Source organism: Meles meles, chromosome 1 (assembly GCF_922984935.1).
Source record: "Meles meles chromosome 1, mMelMel3.1 paternal haplotype, whole genome shotgun sequence".
In the NCBI taxonomy this organism is placed as follows: Eukaryota; Metazoa; Chordata; class Mammalia; order Carnivora; family Mustelidae; genus Meles; species Meles meles.
This window is the reverse complement of record NC_060066.1, coordinates 143,787,525-143,805,562: the sequence shown is the minus strand read 5'-3', so window position 1 is coordinate 143,805,562 and position 18,038 is coordinate 143,787,525. Positions and strand designations below refer to the sequence as shown.

Here is an 18,038-nt window from a genome sequence, read left to right as displayed (position 1 = left end):
TTTGAATAAACAGCCCCCAAGCCATTGTCTGAGAGGAGATCCTATTACCTGATTCCTTGTTGACATCAGTAGTCCCCTTTTAGAGCATCCTGCCTTAGCACATCCGGTAGGAGACTGGGGGGAGTAAGTTCTTGGTATCTCTTTTATGTCACTGCAATAATGAAGACCTTATCCTACAACTTCTTGGTATTAACAGTGCTTATTTTGATCATCCCAAGGGAGTTGGCTATGGAAAGGGGTGGAACAAGTTCTTCTCTTTAATCTTTTAGTTAATTTAGGGCGTTAGAAGGTCTACAATGACAATCCCAGACAATCACTAATAAAAAATGAAACAGAAAAGAGACTACAAACTCATAGGAGAGCCCAATGCCCACTCTATAAACAAACAATGTATACCAACATGTTTTCATCTGTCACTATGAGTTAATATTCTCTATTAAAAGCCTCATAGAAATTATAATGGCATCATCTTGAAAGAGTATTAATTTGACATTTGGTATCTTTAGAAAGCATATAATTATACTATTTTTTAAAAAGATTTTATTTGTTTATTTGAGAGAGAGAGAACACAAGCAGGGGGAGCAGCAGGGAGAGGGAGAAGCAGATTCCCCGCAGAGCAAGGAGCCCGTTGTAGGGCTTGATCCCAAAACCCTAGGATCATGACCTGAGTTGAAGGCAGCCACTTAACCAAATGAACCACCCAGGTGTCCCATATAATTATACTATTATTAACAATTAATATCCAGAATATTTTCCTTGATTTTATAGACATATATCTATAAAATCAAGGAAAAAATATATATATATAACCACAAAGTAAAACAACTATATATGTTATATATGTTATTCAAAATCATGTATTTGGCTTAAAACTGGCCTAGATTTATTACAAATTCACTTAAATGATGGCTACAGACTCACAAAAAATGATTCTGGCTTTTTTTGTGTGTGTGAAAACCATTCTAAAAATCAATATAATTTAAATAGGTATTTGGACCAGAGCTAAATGAAAATTATCCAGCAAAAAGGAATACTAACATCTGTATCTTATTTTAAAGTTTGCAAATGGATAATAAATTGTATTTTAAAAAATCACATAAAAACTCTACTACTACCACCCATAAATTAAAGTATATTTATTATTATTTTTGTACCTAATCATGTTTTAGACTTAGAGTAAAATCCAATTGCTTCTAGAAAATAAATCCAACCATTTATCCAAACATTGTGACATAAGAAGTTTTAAGAAACTGTAAATAATTCCTAATACTCTCATTTTGATTCTCCGACTTTTCAAGACTATGTTGTATTTCCTTCAAACACACTTCCTGGTGTTGTGCTTTCTAAATAAAGAAAAAATAAAGATAATCAATAATGACATTCATATCAAAGGGTAGAGTTATAATGTAAAATTTATAATTTTTAATTTTTTAAGAGGGAATTCTAACATCTGTCTGTGCATTAACAACTTACCTTAGAGCTCACTTTTCTTTAAAATCCAGCATAACAAAGTACACACATGGTTGATCTTACTGTGATATAGTTTGTTGTAATACAATCAACGCCAAATGATTACATATTTAACATGATTAACATAAAAGATTTTATTTAAAACCATCATAACTATTTTTCATTACATTTAACATGACCTATTTTAATACCAGTTTTTGCCATTTTCATATTTTATACTGTAAGACTTTTGTTATCTTAAAAAGTGACAGACTTTTAGTTTTGATAATATGAACATTTTATTTTTAGAATCCTTTAAAAATAAAAAGAACTCTCATTATTATAATAGGCGTTCTCTGAGGGAAAAATTAAAAGCCTAATATATATTTTTTAAAAATATTCGGTTGCATATAAATTCTCAAGTAGATCTACTCACTGAAAATACTTCAGATAGACAGGCTGCAAATAACATCTAGTTTCCAACTGAAATGTAGGCACCTTAAGAAGAGAAATCTTTTATTTCCTTCCTATCTGGTAGTCAATGACACGTGATACCTTCTGAAAATGAGCAATACCCCTTGGGGGCAGTGGAGTGGTATGACGCAATGTGCTAGGCTGGGCTACACAAAGTCACAGAATGAATACAGTGAATCTTTGTGAAACAACAGTTCTACTCAACAGTTTGGAGGGGAAAATATTAATAAGAACACACCTCGATTGTAGGGGAGAATGTAAAATGTTCATGGATTTTAGGATAATCTGTTGGACTCCCCAGCATTTCAGGCTTCAGGCAGGGCAGCCCAGGTTAAGCTTGGGTCTGTGCATTCACCCTGCTCCAGCTGAAGCACTGGGGCAGAAAATCCAAAGAAGCCTGCTTGTGGGCAGGGCACTGTAGAGGACACTAGAGTATAACCAACTAAGAGACCGACTCTTAGGCTGCTTACAACTCAACTGGAGCTAGGACATGTATACAAAATAAATACTGACCTGCCCACAGAACACACACACTCAGCAATATCTAAATCTTTGCTTAGAATTCTAGATTATTACCATAAAAATTAGCAAGTTTAATAGAACACCACGTCTTAAACTTTTTTATTTTGGCAGATTTAATCAAGCACTGAGAACATTATAGAGAAACCCAACTCATCTCACTACTTATTTCTTCAGAAGCTTTAATAACACATGCTTTATAGTGTCAGAAATTCTGATGGTGAGAAAAGAAAATTTAAAAATAAACATATAAATAAAAGAGATTTAGAATAAAGAGCAGACCCATGCTACATGAAAAGTGAGAAATGTTTGTTCTGATTAAACTGCCACGGAAATTTTGATGGTGATAAAATTAAATTAATATTGCATAACAAAAATCATTTAAGTTTTGAACCTTTCACGTTTTCAACTTTTTAGAAACTTGGGAATGAAAAAATAGTATTTGCTGCACCTCCGGCTCTCAGAAAAGATAAAGTATCATCATTTTCTATATCATCGAGTAGACCGTTTTCAAGTAATTTAGTCACGACTAGTGATAGCTTTCATAGTATCTTATGCCAATTGACTATTTTCATGAATACTTTGGAAAAGACATCAGAAGATTAATTAAACAGTGAATTTGGGATTCTCATTTCATGGCTGAGTGGCCCACAGCACCTATCTTAAATGCAGATATAACAACACTGAGTATTACTTAATACAAACTCATTTTTAAAGTATAATATTCATTACTCAAGACAGATATCAAAGTCTAACTCATAATAGTTTAAATTGTGTATCTTAAAAATTGAAAAATTCGTACCAGAAATTCCTCAGTATAATTCACTAAGCAGCTGTTGTGCGAAAGTAATACGCAGGAAAGGGCCTGATGAGACTTGGGGAAATGTGCTGGGAGCTACCAAGGATGCAGGGTAGTTATTCTTTGGCATAATAATGACATTTAAAATTTTTATGATTTATATTATTTGTTATTCTTAATATTACCAGTAAAGCACGAGTCCTGATTCTGCTCACTTCATACTTTAACTAAACTACAGGGTAAGAATGTTAACTGCTAATTTATTTTTTATGAAAATACATTAAGCCATACTAATACTTACACTGTTCATTTTGCAAACAAGTTGATTTTGTTCTTCATTTTTCTTTCTAAGCTCAGTTTCCAGATTTAATATTTTAATCTGTAAAGCCCTCTCTCTAGATGACATTTTCTCTATTTCTTCAGAAACCTGTAATTTTCATTAAAAGAGCAAAATAACTAAATATGCTTTTTTTGAGTATGATCTAAAGCCTTGTCATACTTAGACTGTACTTCTTTTTCTGAACAGTTTAATTACAAAATATTTGAAGATGTTCTATCCTGAGGAAACACAAATAACATAAGTATGTTTACTTCTCTTTGCAGTAAAAGTATCTGCAAAATTAGCCTGGGATGGAATAAGAATACATATTTGCAGTCCTCTGTGACTCAGGTAGGTGTTTTGCCCAGCATTATATTTTTATAACCTATTGAGACCAGCTGGCATGTTGCATGGATTTACATTCACCGAGGTGTTCAGAGTGGGGGTAGAGCACAGCAAGTTCTCGTTCAGTGCGGAAGGCAGACTGGGTAGATGAGATGAGGCAGGGCATGAGATGTAGACACTTCACTCACATATGCAACAAGAGACTGGTTTTTCATTCATTCACTCGCAGAGCGCTCTGAATTTGAGTTCTCTTATTTCTATGATTGCTTATTTTAGCAGAAAGCTAGCTTAGCTATGTTCATCCAACGATTCAGCTATGTGGGAGCCTATTTGAAAGAATGTTGGGTTGGAGCCACAAGAGTAAGAGCTGAGACTAGGACTAGTTAAGGAGCAAGGATCTAGTGGGAAGGACTGTCCTCTAATCATGCTCCTGCAAACCCAGTTCTAAGTTATTATAAAGTAATTTACAAAGATTTTTTTGCACCAATTCCAAGGGCAGAAGTATGAGGGATGCTAGCAGGATCTGAAGCTACACGAGAAAGAGCCTTTGACAATGTCCTCAGTTTGGACAAGAGTGTCAAGGCAGTGACGGCACTCTTCACCTGGCAGGAACTAGAGACAGACAGCCCCACATTCCAGTGCACAGGAGAGAAAGAAGGCAGACACATCGCTGGGGACTCTGAAAACTTCTCAGAAGGAATCTTAGACACCTAGCATTTCTAGGAGAAAGTCTTTTATGTTCCTTCCAAAGGTTGATGGGGCTGAGAAATCTGATTACATTTCTATCATTGGCAATACATTTTACAACGTAGCTTTTATCCAAGGATGTATCTTTCAAAATAAATCTAGTTTCCCAGAGTTAAAAAAAAATACATACATACATACATACATATATATATACACACACACACATCTATATGTATATATGTATATAGCACTTGTGATGTAAGAGTCACACTTCAGTGATATCAGATTTTATCTAACTTACATGGAGTTGCCATTAACAAACTTGAGAAAGACATGGATGGAAGAGTTTAGAGGGAAAGACAATTTGGTATGGGACATGTTAAGTTTGAGATATCAAGTAAGCAGCATAATATCTGACTCTAGTTTTCAGGAGAGACAGAAGTCCGGGGTGGAGATATACATCTGAGAGTCGTCTTGGAATAGACAATCTCTTTTTGGCATCATTCAATCTGATGAGGAAACTCATCATCTCCATTTCACTAATTAAGAAACTAGAATTTCAAGAAGTGATTCACTCTGGGTCAGGGTGTAATGCGTCAGAGCCAGAATTCAAATCCAGTTCTAGCTGGACTCCAAAGCCCACCTTAAGTCCTTTCAAGACTACATTTTCAAGTCATTTGATAAATTTACCTGTTAAGACCCTCCTGCGTTATTTCCAACCTCCACCCCCGACAATAAACTAACAATCTTCTCTTGTGTACCTTGTACCCTCCCTCTGTTGTAGCACCAACACGCTGGATGACACTTGTCTGTTAATATATTATCTTTCCCCTTGACTATGAGTGTCCTGAGAGTTGAGGCCAGGTCTGTTGGAGGAGGTTATCAGAAAGATGTGACTTGGGGCACCTGGGTGGCTTAGTGGGTTAAAGCCTCTGCCTTCGGCTCAGGTCATGATCCCAAGGTCCTGGGATTGAGCCCCGCATCAGGCTCTCTGCTCGGCAGGGAGCCTGCTTCCTCCTCTCTCTCTGCCTGCCTCTCTGCTCACTTGTGATCTCTGTCAAATATATAAATAAAATCTTAAAAAAAAAGAAAACGGTGTGACCTCCATGTGACCCACGAGCTGAACCTGGGCAATTACAAGCTCCCACCCTCTCCCTTGTGCTTTAGATATCTGTTCTGCTTTCCTGCCCTGCTCCCAGAAGCCACTCCAAGTAAAGAGCCTGGAGAAAGGAATGTGGCATTGAGGCTATTTGGACTGGGTACATGACTGAACCTAGTTAAGGCCCTCTATATAGACTTTTAAGATTCTTTCAGGTGTGGAAATCTACTCTTGTGGCCATCTGAGAAAACTCTTGTGTTCCCTCGCTTATTAAACCTGTCACCTTCCAACCTGGAGTGGTTTGCCTCTTTCTACGGTCTCCCCGTGCCCTCTGTACACAGGTTTCCCATAACACCAGGGAAACTGCCGAGGAGCTTGTAAACTAACAAGGTTTGGGGGCGCCTGGGTGGCTCAGTGGGTTAAAGCCTCTGCCTACGGCTCAGGTCATGATCCCAGGGTCCTGGGATCGAACCCCACATCGAGCCCCACATCGGGCTCTCTGCTCCGCAGGGAGCCTGCTTCCTCCTCTCTCTCTGCCTGCCTCTCCGCCTAGTTGTGATATCTCTCTGTCAAATAAAATAAAATAAAAATAATAAACTAACAAGGTTTTATTCATCGTTTCATCTCAAATAGTAGCAGAGTGGCTAACACACAGTGAGATGTTTATTAAATGTTAACCAAATGGATTTAATTGGAATTTAATTCTTCCATGTACTTAATGTAACAATATTGGCCAAAAGAAAAGGGAGTTTAGCTCTACAGCTCACCAGATCCTGATCAAAACCAAAATGCTCAACAATTTGAACAACTGCTTTGGTTTTATGTAAAAAAAACAAAAAACAAAAGAAAGAGGAGGGGGGAGCTCCTATGTTTTCCATCTATGCCTCTACCTTGCCACATCATCATTTACCTACTGAAGTAACTGCACCAGTAACACAGCTACCCTGTCATCAGGATAAAAACAATAACTGTAGGTTTGGTAAGATGAGATATTGCCTGTTTAAAAGGACGACTCTTGGCTAAACTAATTAAAAAGTTTCTAAATAAAGGCCATCTGTACCTTTTGTCTTCCTTCTTCTAAAGCAGCTTCCAGCTGTCTGGCCAATGCTGTATATTCTGCAGATTTCTCTTTAAACTTAAGATTGCTATGCTTAAGACATTCTTCTTGGTTTGCCAGCTTCTTTTCAAGCTCTTTATTTTCCGCATCCATCTGTTCTAATTTTCTTTTTACAGAAAACATATATTTTAAAATTATGGTGTGTAGAGAAAAATGTAACACCAATTTTAAGTCAATTTAATACTTACTGTGTAAGGTTTTCACACTTCAACTGAATAAGATAATTTTCCTCTTCCAGAGAAAGCTTTCTCAGAAGATTATGATTTGCATCAACCTAAAAGGGGAAAAATAAAGTTTTCTTGGTTATTTTCTTCTAACAAACTTCCAAAGAAACCTATATACTTTATCGCTAGAATAATCATAAAAAAACAAGAAAACATCAGTATTATTAATACTCCTACACAGAGAGACACAAAGAAACACTACATTGTTAAAACACAAGCTCTTGAATTCCTGGCTAGTGCCTCATGAAAAATCATCTACTAAAATTCTTTCTGAATGATGGCAATTAATACATTCTGAACAATGATTTCTTGAAAAAGGACGTTTATTTTATTAAGTAAATTTGAAGACCAAACAGCACGAATCTCCTATTGTTGGATATTTAGGTATTCTTACAATTTCTTGTTTTAACTAAAGATAGTGATTGATAATTTACTCTGAAGTTGTAACTACAAGTAAAAACCATATTTGTGAGAAACAAAATAAAACAAGCAAATCAACCACAGAAAATTTGTGGATACCAAGACAGAATGTTCTTCCTATTGCTTCAAAAGCTATACTTATTTTAAGAAGCTTGAAAAATAAAAATTTTCTCATAATTTAATTAATAATTTAAGTTATCTATGCAGATTTGGCATTTTCCTAGAAAATCTCTTCTCAGAAATTTAAATTTAGCAAAATTTTGTTTGCATGCTTTTTAAAAACAGGATGCATTTCAAAATTAAAATCCAGATTACATTTGGAAGATAAGGAATTGTTCCTAAAAATTGTTTCGTAAATAAAAACACTTGCTACCTCCTTGCACATGCATCTTTGAAAAAAATAATTAAAGAAATATTTATTAAGCACTTACTCTGTGCTAAGCATTGAATTAGGAGGTGGCTAAGTGGTGACTAACTGGGCACTCATAATCTTGGCTCTGATGGAGCACAGAAGTATATGTTGGCAAAAAAATAACTGAGAATAATCCAAATGAGCTTGATGCACAATTCTAATTAAAATGAATTGTAATTTTTGTCAGGTAATTTACAATAACTTAGCTTATCCTGATGTCAAAAAATATGTATGTAAACACAGCATTGCTCCTTCTCTCATGCTATTACCACGTTCTGAGACATCTAAATGTAGATTTGTATGAATAAACTAAAATGAGCAATTTTAGTTAACAATTTTTCACAATACTGAAAGAATAGCTTGCAGAATATTACAGTATCTGCAATAAACTGATAAATTGATGGAGATGGGAGTAAAAAAAAAAAAAAAAAAATCGACCCCTGACAGGAGTGCCCTCAACTGGTGAAATCATTCTGAAGTTTCCTTGAACCTATCTAGCAGAAAGCAGAATGCTGGCCGGACACCTGGCCCTGCAGCTCCCTAACGGTGCACGCCTGGTCTGCACATTTCCCCTTGCAGTGCTGCAGACTCTCCTGACAATCGTGAAGCCTCTGTTCCGCCGCCGTCAACGAGTCGCGGATGCGCTCTAACTCCTGCAGATGAGACTCCATCTGGCCTCTCATCTGAGTTGTAGCATTAAGGAAACAAGTGCAAGGTCACACATTCAGCATTAATGTTTTTACTATCTTAAACACTAGATATGCTCATAATATAATAAGTATTTTAGGCATAATGGTTTTAAACAAAAAGATTCAACCAAATAAATATGAATAAATGGTAAGTTAGACTCGGCTAACGAGAACCTGTACCTCAAAAATGGGCTGTACTTTGGTTTTCAAAAAGTTTGTTGAATAACTAATATAACGCTGTATGTTACTTACATTAGAATTCAAAGTTTTTAAATAGTCTTAAAAAAAAGTCTGTTGACTCAACGCATACAGTTATATTAGCCTACCCGGAGAATGTTTAACCTACTTAGGAAAGCAAACTTTTTGATTCCTGTCATTTATCTTCAAGCATAGTCATAACTAGTAACGCTGGTATGGTCATTTGCTACCATCCAGCCATCAGGCTGAAGTAACTGTCACTTTGTCACTCAATCTTGTAACTCAGATATTTCAATGAGAACAGCCTTGCTGCACATCTCAGTCGAGCTGGTGGGATTATAGTGTATTATGTCAAGATAGCTCATATCGTCAGTCCACAGCAGACTGTCATTCGTCATTAAAATTATTCTGAGCAAGTCTCTAATTTTACCTACATTCACCCCTTTAGCCATTGCAGTGCCTCACCGTGGCACTTTTGTAGAGATGTGACAAGAAGCACATCTAAGAAACGCTTACATGGTTAATTAAAACAACAACAACAACAACAAAAAAAAACCAGACATACGGCATGTAGGATGCTTATAGGAAGAAAAACACAAGAGCCAGAGTCTTTCCCTGAGACAGGGAACACCTAGAGCTACCGAGCCCATCTGGCATTCTTGATCACAACAGATAAAATGAGAACAAAGCTTACCTCTGGGTCCCCAAATACCTAAGAGCCCATGAGAAAAACCAGTGGAAAAGGAAAAGGAAAAACTTCATCTTAAAAAATGACTTTTCTGGTTTAATATCAGTTAGAAGACATTGTGACTCACAGCATCTGAAAATCACAGGCTTCTGCCCCATCAGCCTCCTGAATAGGCTGATGTAAATAAGGTGTTTTATTTACAGTGCTGCCTAGCAAAAGAGGACAGCTTTGTGGTGCTATGTCTCATGAGAGAGAGAGAGAGACCAGGACACATAAAATGCTAGATGTGCTGCTAAAAATAGGTAAAAAGTAATTCTAAGAAAGTAGTAAGTTGCATGTTTGGTGCGCTATCTTTATCTCTGTTTAACCAGCAGAATGCCTGCTCTGGCTGACCTCTTCTTCACACTGTGCCTCACTCAGACTTCTCAATCCCAAAATGTGGGGGCAATCCAGAGACAGTCACCTTATTACACTCAGTTGGAAGTGACTGCTAACATCCCATGACCTCTCCAGCCAGGAGTCAGTGCCCTACGACTTTCACTACTTCCTTACCAAAACAACATGAGAAGACCCAAAGAGGGATGCGGTTTCATTTAGAAAGTTAAAAATATTCACAAAAACATAATAACTTGCCAACACTGGCCTTCCCCTCATTCTGTTGCAATGGGGGTGATAAAAGGGAAATGATGCTGCTTTTTTAAATACTATTTTTCTTCCAAAAAGCATTTAACAGTGAATATTTATTTTACTTTTTAGACACAAAAGATTTAGTACCAAAAACAAAAAGGTAGGATTAAAAATGATATTCAAGTTTGCATACTTATGGCTGATGAAGCCAGTGATAAGTGATAACCATTTTTTTGAGATATATGAATCTGCTCTTATATCAGAAAAATTGAACATTTATGTTATTTTCCAAATGTTAAGGAGAAAGTAGAAAAACATTCACACAAACAAACATTTCAAGCCTGGAGGAAACATTATCTCCATAGAAAACAAACTCCTACAGAGATTAAAGATAGGTAATTTCTAGGTCAAAACTAGAGAAAATGACCATAATGAAAGAATATGTCTAATATTCATAAAATACAAAACATATAAATATTATTTTATTGCTTAAAACATCAAACTCGCCTTCTCTAATTTTTTATTTTTGTTTTTTGTAATTAGGTTATTTTCACGTAGCAAATTTTCACATCTGTTTTTCACCATTTCTGCTGCCTCTTGTAATTTTTGTATCTGAAAATAAAATATATTAGGACAACATATTTAATTAAGACCATAATATAAATTAAAAAACTAAACATCTGAATTTTTAAACAAATCATTATTTCCCTATCAATACCCTCAGTATCTTTATCTAATGTTATTCCTACTTTAATATAAGAATTGCTCAGTGTTCTACTCCAATCTACAACCCTTTTAAGATTTACCTGTCTTTATTTCTAGACCCTCCCCTTAAGCCTGAATATTAGAGATCTTTATTTGCAAGTCAAGGTCACTTTAAAGAATAATTTTTAAAAAGAATAATTTTTAAAAGGAATTCTGAAGACTAAGGAGTAACTGAAATATGCTGACATGTATGTCCACATGCAAATTTAGGAAAAGTCAGATTTATTACAACAACAAATATATATATATAATAATATATATATATCTATATCTATATCATCTATATCTCTATATATATATTAAACTGGCTCCCAAACCAATTACTTTACACTTAAACAATGCTCAAAAAAAAAAAAAATTCTCTGAAAAAAATAAATAAGTTAAAAAAAAAAAATTCTGAGGCCTTTATACAAAGCCCAGAGCCCAGAACATGCACATTATTCTTGCTGACGGATTAAACCCAAACACCCAGCTGGACGACCCAACTGGCATTCTCAGTAACAGGCCCACAGTCCACCACACCTCCATCCTACGTCTGGTAAGCTCTGCATGACTGCAGGATTCTAACTGGATGTTTTGACTCCATCCTCCCATCTAAACCATCCAGATGAATTTGCTATTTATCTACAGGATGCCCTCCCCTTAAGCTTTTACCTTTAGTTATTTATTCTTTAATTCAAATGCTCTCTCTTCCAGCAAAACCCAGCTCATTATTGACCAGTTTGTTACCATCATTAAGGACCTGCATAAGTCCCATCTTTCTCATAAAGTTTTTCTTGAATACTACATTTCCAAAATATAAGGTTTTCTATAAACTGCCACTGAACATAGCTCTATTCCACATATATTTTCACAATTCTTATCCAAGTCTTTCATGTGAGTAAATCAGAATTTTATTTTATTTATTGGGAAAAAGGGAGTACTGAGTTTTAATGACCCTAGAAAGGAGTCAATATTCTAAATCAATGCCATTAAACATCTAAAATGACAATATAACTAAGTTTAACAAGAGCATACATAAGATTTACATTACACCTACATAATTAACTTTAGATCTACTTTTTGGAATATCCAATACATACACAGTCAAGGCCTGAATCAAGAATCAGCAGAATCATCTACTATAAAAATATGTGGGACCTTCAGAAATACGGGACACATGTTCTATCATAAAATAATAGCTCTACCTTTCTTCAATTCTGCTTCTTTAGATTATAAAAAAGTACTGTGTTTTAAATTGCCTACAAATTTTAACAATAAAATCAGTGCAAAAATTACCTGAGTTTTATATACTTCAGTAAGGGTTTTCTGTTGTTTTTCTACTTCTTGCAATTCTAAAAGTTCATTTTCAACAGAAATCACCTCATCCTTCAAAGCCTCAAGTGTAGTCTAGCAAGGAAAAAAATAAACAGATTTTATAAATCATTAGAATTCACCTATACTCCAGTGCTAGGATTATAAAATCATAACTCATTTATCAAAAGGTTAATAATCATTTTTATTGCATATAATTACCACTTAAATGTAAGAATTTTCAAGTCAATAATACTCATGAATAACTATAATAAGACTTATGTAAGACATATATTTTTAAAATTTCCAAAACTTTTAAAAGACCATGTTCTCAGATGGGAAGACTCATACTATTTGACATACACAGTTTTTTCCAAATGGATAACACTTTAAATGTAATTTCAACCACAAGTATAATAGTTGGGAGGAGGGGGAATATGACAAAATTAATTTTAAAACTCATACAGAAAAATAAATGGGAAATACTAATATAATACTGAAAGGAATATTAAGGTAGAGAATCTCAGTACTTATTAGATAAAGATGTATGAAGAACTAAAAATTTTAAGATACCAACATAAGTATATAGAGGTCAATGGAACAGAAACAGAAAAATACACTAAAGCTATATTTAGTGTATGCTAAAGATTGAATTTTTAAATCAATGAGGAAAATATGGATCACTAAATAATGGTAACCAGACACCTGTTTAACTATTAGAAAGAAAATAGATGAACTACTTGCCCCCACGTTATTTTTTATATTTATTTGTATTTTAAAAATAAAGTTTTAACATTTTTCACAGAAGATACAGCTAAAATTTTGATTTTAGGATAGCAAAACCCCTACTAAGTGTAAAATCAAAAGATGATGTCAAGTACTGCAAGGGTTTGGGATTTTACCCTCCAAGCTGATAAGTGAGCCTGGAACAGTTTCATGCATGTTAGCAGAAGACGTGAGACCATGAGACCCCTGGGTCAGAGACACAAAACTTGATTATAGCAAGAGCAGTAGCCAGATGTCAGATTTGCATTCATCTCTCAAGCCCTGGGTCCCCCAGGGTGACACAATGAGGGCCAGGTGACACCTGCACACGCAGTGGGAGGCATTAGCAGAGGAGGAACCCTGAGTTTAGGGAACCCAGATCTCTCCTAACAAGCAGTTAAGCACGTCTACCCTCTGGTAAGAAAACATGAGAGTCTTCCAAGGATGCTCACTATACATCCTTGAAAAGACAGTCTGGATTGCAGGCAGTCAGTGCTTCTACTTCTAAGATGCACAGAAATGTGACAGACTTAACAGAAGCTGTTAAAGAAAATGTATCCATACATATGTGTAAATATATCTCTCCAAATTTCACTGCCCTCTCAAAAAATTTAAGAGGCAAACAAAACATAAAAGAGAGTAACAAATTATGACAAAACATTAATACCCTTAATACAGGGTTCTTATACATATTATAAAAAAGACATACAAAGAATAATGAATAGGTAATTCATAAAGGCAGAAATGTACATGATCAATAAATACATAAAAATATGTTTACTAGTTATTAAAAAATACTCTAGACACTGGATATTCTTCTGTTAATGAACAAAAGAATTAAAAAAAAAATCCCTTCCTTCATGGGGCTTATGTACTCCACATACAGATAGACGAAAAGAGAATAGATGAACAAAAACCAAGAATATGAAGTAAAATACCATACACAAAAGCAGAATAGGAATGAAATGTGGATGGGCCAGGGAGGCATCCGGAGAAAGGGACTTTAGGGCTAACACTGAAAGAATGTGTGGCTCTTTGAGGGAAGAGAATTCCCACAGAGAAAGGCAACTGTGGGACAAGCCCTGGCCAGTTAGGGGGAAAAGAGCAAGTCCAGTGTGCCAGGAAGGGAGAAAACAATGGGGAGAATGGAAGGAGATGAGGTGGGAGAAGTACTGGAAAGCCAGATGGAATAATGTTTTGTAGGTGTTCATTATCCAGATATCATTGGAGGGTTTGGGGTGGAATAGTGACATGGTCTGACTTTCATTTTTATGGGAACTACACTACAGTGAACTGAAAGCTGACTATAGCGGCAAGGGCAGATGCAAAGGGGGCTCAGGAAGTCACCGTAACTATGAGAGATGATGGTGACTTAAACCAGGACAACAGCAGTGGTACTGGGGAGAGATAGTCAAATCCTCATCTATGTGAAGTAGATCTGTTGACCAACTGGAAGCAGGTGGGAGAGAAAGGAGTCAGGTATAAAACCAGGTCAAAGGACAGACGATATTGCCATTTACAGAGATGAGGCTAACTGTAGGATGAACCATTTGGGGAAATAAAGGAGCTCTATTTTAAACATGCTAACTTTGAGACACCTATTAAATATCCAAGTGGAAGTTTCAAGTATGCCATAGAAGATACGTCAGGAATTCAGGGGCAAAGTCTAGGCAAGAGATATAAATTAGAGCCCCAACATTAGATGAGATCACCTATCAAATTTGGAGAGATTAGTTTTAAAATTGTCTTGCACTGGAAAAAATATAGAGACCCATATGATGGGTAATTTGGAAATACGTAACACTAAAAATGAGCCTCCCTTTTGACCATATAATTACAATCCTAGAAATTTATCCTAAGAAAACAGGCAAAAAACTCAAAGAAACTACCCACATTTTTATTTATAGTAGCAAAAAAACCTGGAACTAGTTCAAAATCCTCAAGACTATATGGTAAAATGGTAACTTTAGTTTCTTTGAGTTGTGAGATTACAGTGATTTTTAAAATTTTCCCTTTACCCATTTCTGTTTTTCTTTTTAAACTCTTTATAATGAACAAATAGAACTTACAACCATGCAAATAACCTCTTGCAATTTCAAGAGAAGAGGTCACTGGGTCTTGGAAGGAATCAGCTAATCCTTTTTTCATTCGAAATGTTAAAATCTAAAATTATTCTGAAGTCATTAAAAGTAACAAAATACAACATCTAGGCAATTTTACATTGCAGAAACATATGCCAAATGCACCTAGGTTTTTTCCTTAAACAAAAATCGAAAGAATAATGCATTAAAAATACATGTTTCTGAATTATTAATAGAAAATAAGATATAAACTTTAACTTGATGATTCTTATCCCTATGTAATTTAAAATTAATTCCACTTACCATTTGATTAAAAATTAGATTTATAATTGATGAAATATTATCCTAATCCTTTCTCTCTGAAGGTTATCAAGGAAATTAAGAAAATAAACATAACAAAAGCGCTTCCTCTTCCAAGATAAACATTTTAAGCATTCATTCAATAAATATTCATGGAGAGCTAAGTGTATGTCACACCTTCCCTGGGCATTCTGGGCATACAAAGATGGGAGTTTATAAGGAGAGACTCATCCTAATTGAAAGACTTTGGGGGAAAGAAGCACTTGAGCTGAACTAAGGCGTGTCTTAGGTACTAGGAAAAATGATTCCAAATTGTAAATATGTAAAACTATAGGAAGAGATATAGGAAAACGTGAATAAACTGCAGGAAATAATGAGTATTCATATTTGGCTAAAACCCAGGAAAACTAGAAGACTACACTCCCTAGTCTTCCTTATACCTAGTTGGGGCCATGTGCCTGAATAAGTAGAAGAGTAGAGTAGTATGGAACTTACGGGAAGTCTCCCTAAGAGGAGATGAAAAAAAAAGGGGGGGTGAGTAATAACTCATCTTTTTCCCCTTGCAATCCTACTGCTTGAAATTTGGCTATAATGGTTGGAGCTCCAGCAATCATTTTGGATTATGAGGGTCACAACCTAGGAATGGCAGAAGAGAGAGCTAAAAAGAGGGTTGGTTCTCTGATGTGATATCTGCTTTGAACTGCCAACTCTGGCCTTTTTACATAGATTCTTTTCTGTGTTCTATTTACTGTCCTCAATAATAGTATTAAAGAACTGAAGATGATGCATCATCATTTTTTTAAAAAGATTTTATTTATTTATTTATTTCAGAGAGAAAGAGAGAGGGAGAGTATAGAGGGAGAGTGAGAAGGAGAAGAAGACTCCCCTGCTGAGCAGGGAGCCCAATGTGAGGCACCACCCCAGGATCCTGGGATCATGACCTAGCTGAAGGCAGATACCTAAGGGACTGAGCCATCCAGGCACCCCATGCAGTAATCTTTAATCAAGTCTCATCTGGTTACTTGTATCTCTGAGAACTCAATTTTTTTTCTCAGAAAGTATAAAAAGTTCTTCCCCATTTTTTTCTCTGGTACACATATAAACCAATCACTCCTTGGATTTGATTAAGTTGGAAAATTCTTTCTGGTTATGAAGCAGCCAGGAACATACTTTCTGGTTTCAAATAGAACAGGACTGAGGTTACATCCTATCGTAATCATGACATGTAGAAAAAAAAATCTTACGCATTAAAGTTAATGTAATTTTGAATGACTCAACAGCTAAAATTGAGGAACAAATAAATTTTTTTAGAAGTTGAGACAGTTATTCAAGCTATAAATCTTATTATTTAATATTCTAAAAACAACTTTAACACATATCTCTGTGTACAACTATAAACACTTAAAGATCTATATATAAATACATGTCTGTATGTGTATATATAGATATATAAATATGGATATATATGAAGCTTTAGAAGTTGCATATTATAATGATCCTCTAATACCCTCGCAAACACAAAAAACAAAATGACACAACAGTACTATCCTAATCATGCTACCATTCCAGCTACTTCTACTAAGCTGTCATTAGACAATATATACACATACACACATGAGCACATATTACCTTATTATAAAAAATGATTTTATTTTTAAGTAATCTCTATACCCAATGTGGAGCTCAAACTCACAACCCTAAGATCAAGAGCTGCATGCTCTACCAACTGACGCAGCCATCACCCCAGAACACACATTACCTTTAATTTTGTATTCTCAAGATTCAGAGTTTCATTTTCATATTCAATTGAGTGAAGTTTTCTAAGAATTTCTTCACATGAATTTTTTCCAAGGTCTTCCACTTTCCTCAGGTCTTCCAAAAGATTTGTAACTTGCCTTTATGAGATAAATGATATATTTTATATAAAAGTCATAGAAATTTTCAAATAGTACTTTTTAAGTGTGTTTCTGAAATTATGTTGGTTGGATGTGCAGTTTTAAAGTACAAGTCACAGAAAAAGGTAAACAGGAAGCAGTTATCTACCAGGCTACTAACTGCATAACCTTGAGTAGCAATAATTACCCACTGATGATGCCAGTGAAAAATTACACAACATTCTCTTTGCTATTCAGTAAAACATTTGAACTATTATCCTCAGGGGCCATCTGTCTCTCATTCACACACAAGCACATACATCTACACAATCTCAGGGCCACAGTTATATAAAAGGATCAGGTGAGGCAATAACTCACCTTTAGAAGCGAATGATACATGCTAGTTTACAATGATAAAACTGAAGAGAATATACAGAAAATGAAACATTTAAAAACAAATGTACAGGGTTCATTACTGTTAGTTTATCAGTAATAAATTTCAAAGCATAAAAGATAGAAGGAAGTTTACTCATTGAATTTGTTATGCAATTAATGTGCTTTAAGGAAAAATAATTTTTAGGATTTTGAAAGCATTTGTGCTTTTATTTTAAGCTCTGTTATATATTCTTACTTACATATTCTTGTTTGGTACAGAACTATCACTTCCATTTTAAGACAAAATAGTGTTAACATTTAACTGCAAATAATAGATGACACATACTCAATTCCAAATACCAACTTACAAAGTTCAAAATGTGAACACCAATGCACTTTTTAGTAGGTAATCATTTTATCGTATTTTTAGAATAGAATAAGGAAAGTTTTTAACATTATAAATAGCAAAAATATCAAATCATATGGACAAACTTCATATATAACCCAGAAGAACCAAAA

At 35.0% G+C, this 18,038-nt stretch overlaps 1 protein-coding gene across 17 annotated transcripts in view; it reads right to left on the bottom strand.

Annotated features, from left to right (window-relative positions):
* Window positions 1-606: 606 nt before the first annotated feature.
* The window catches only part of ODF2L (outer dense fiber of sperm tails 2 like), a 36,135-nt gene continuing 18,703 nt past the window's right edge, over window positions 607-18,038 (bottom strand). For 15 of the 17 annotated variants that reach the window (XM_046022870.1, XM_046022842.1, XM_046022862.1 and 12 more), the window contains 7 exons: window positions 17,030-17,165; window positions 12,110-12,220; window positions 10,574-10,678; window positions 6,997-7,082; window positions 6,752-6,914; window positions 3,543-3,668; window positions 607-1,343 (listed from right to left, as the gene is read on the bottom strand). In XM_046022870.1, the coding sequence (XP_045878826.1) occupies window positions 1,215-1,343; window positions 3,543-3,668; window positions 6,752-6,914; window positions 6,997-7,082; window positions 10,574-10,678; window positions 12,110-12,220; window positions 17,030-17,165 (856 nt within the window). In that variant the 3' untranslated portion in view covers window positions 607-1,214. Of the gene's footprint in view, window positions 1,344-3,542; window positions 3,669-6,751; window positions 6,915-6,996; window positions 7,083-8,388; window positions 8,548-10,573; window positions 10,679-12,109; window positions 12,221-17,029; window positions 17,166-18,038 lie in introns of all 17 variants that reach the window. The other 2 variants (XM_046022948.1, XM_046022894.1) reach the window with 2 other exon arrangements.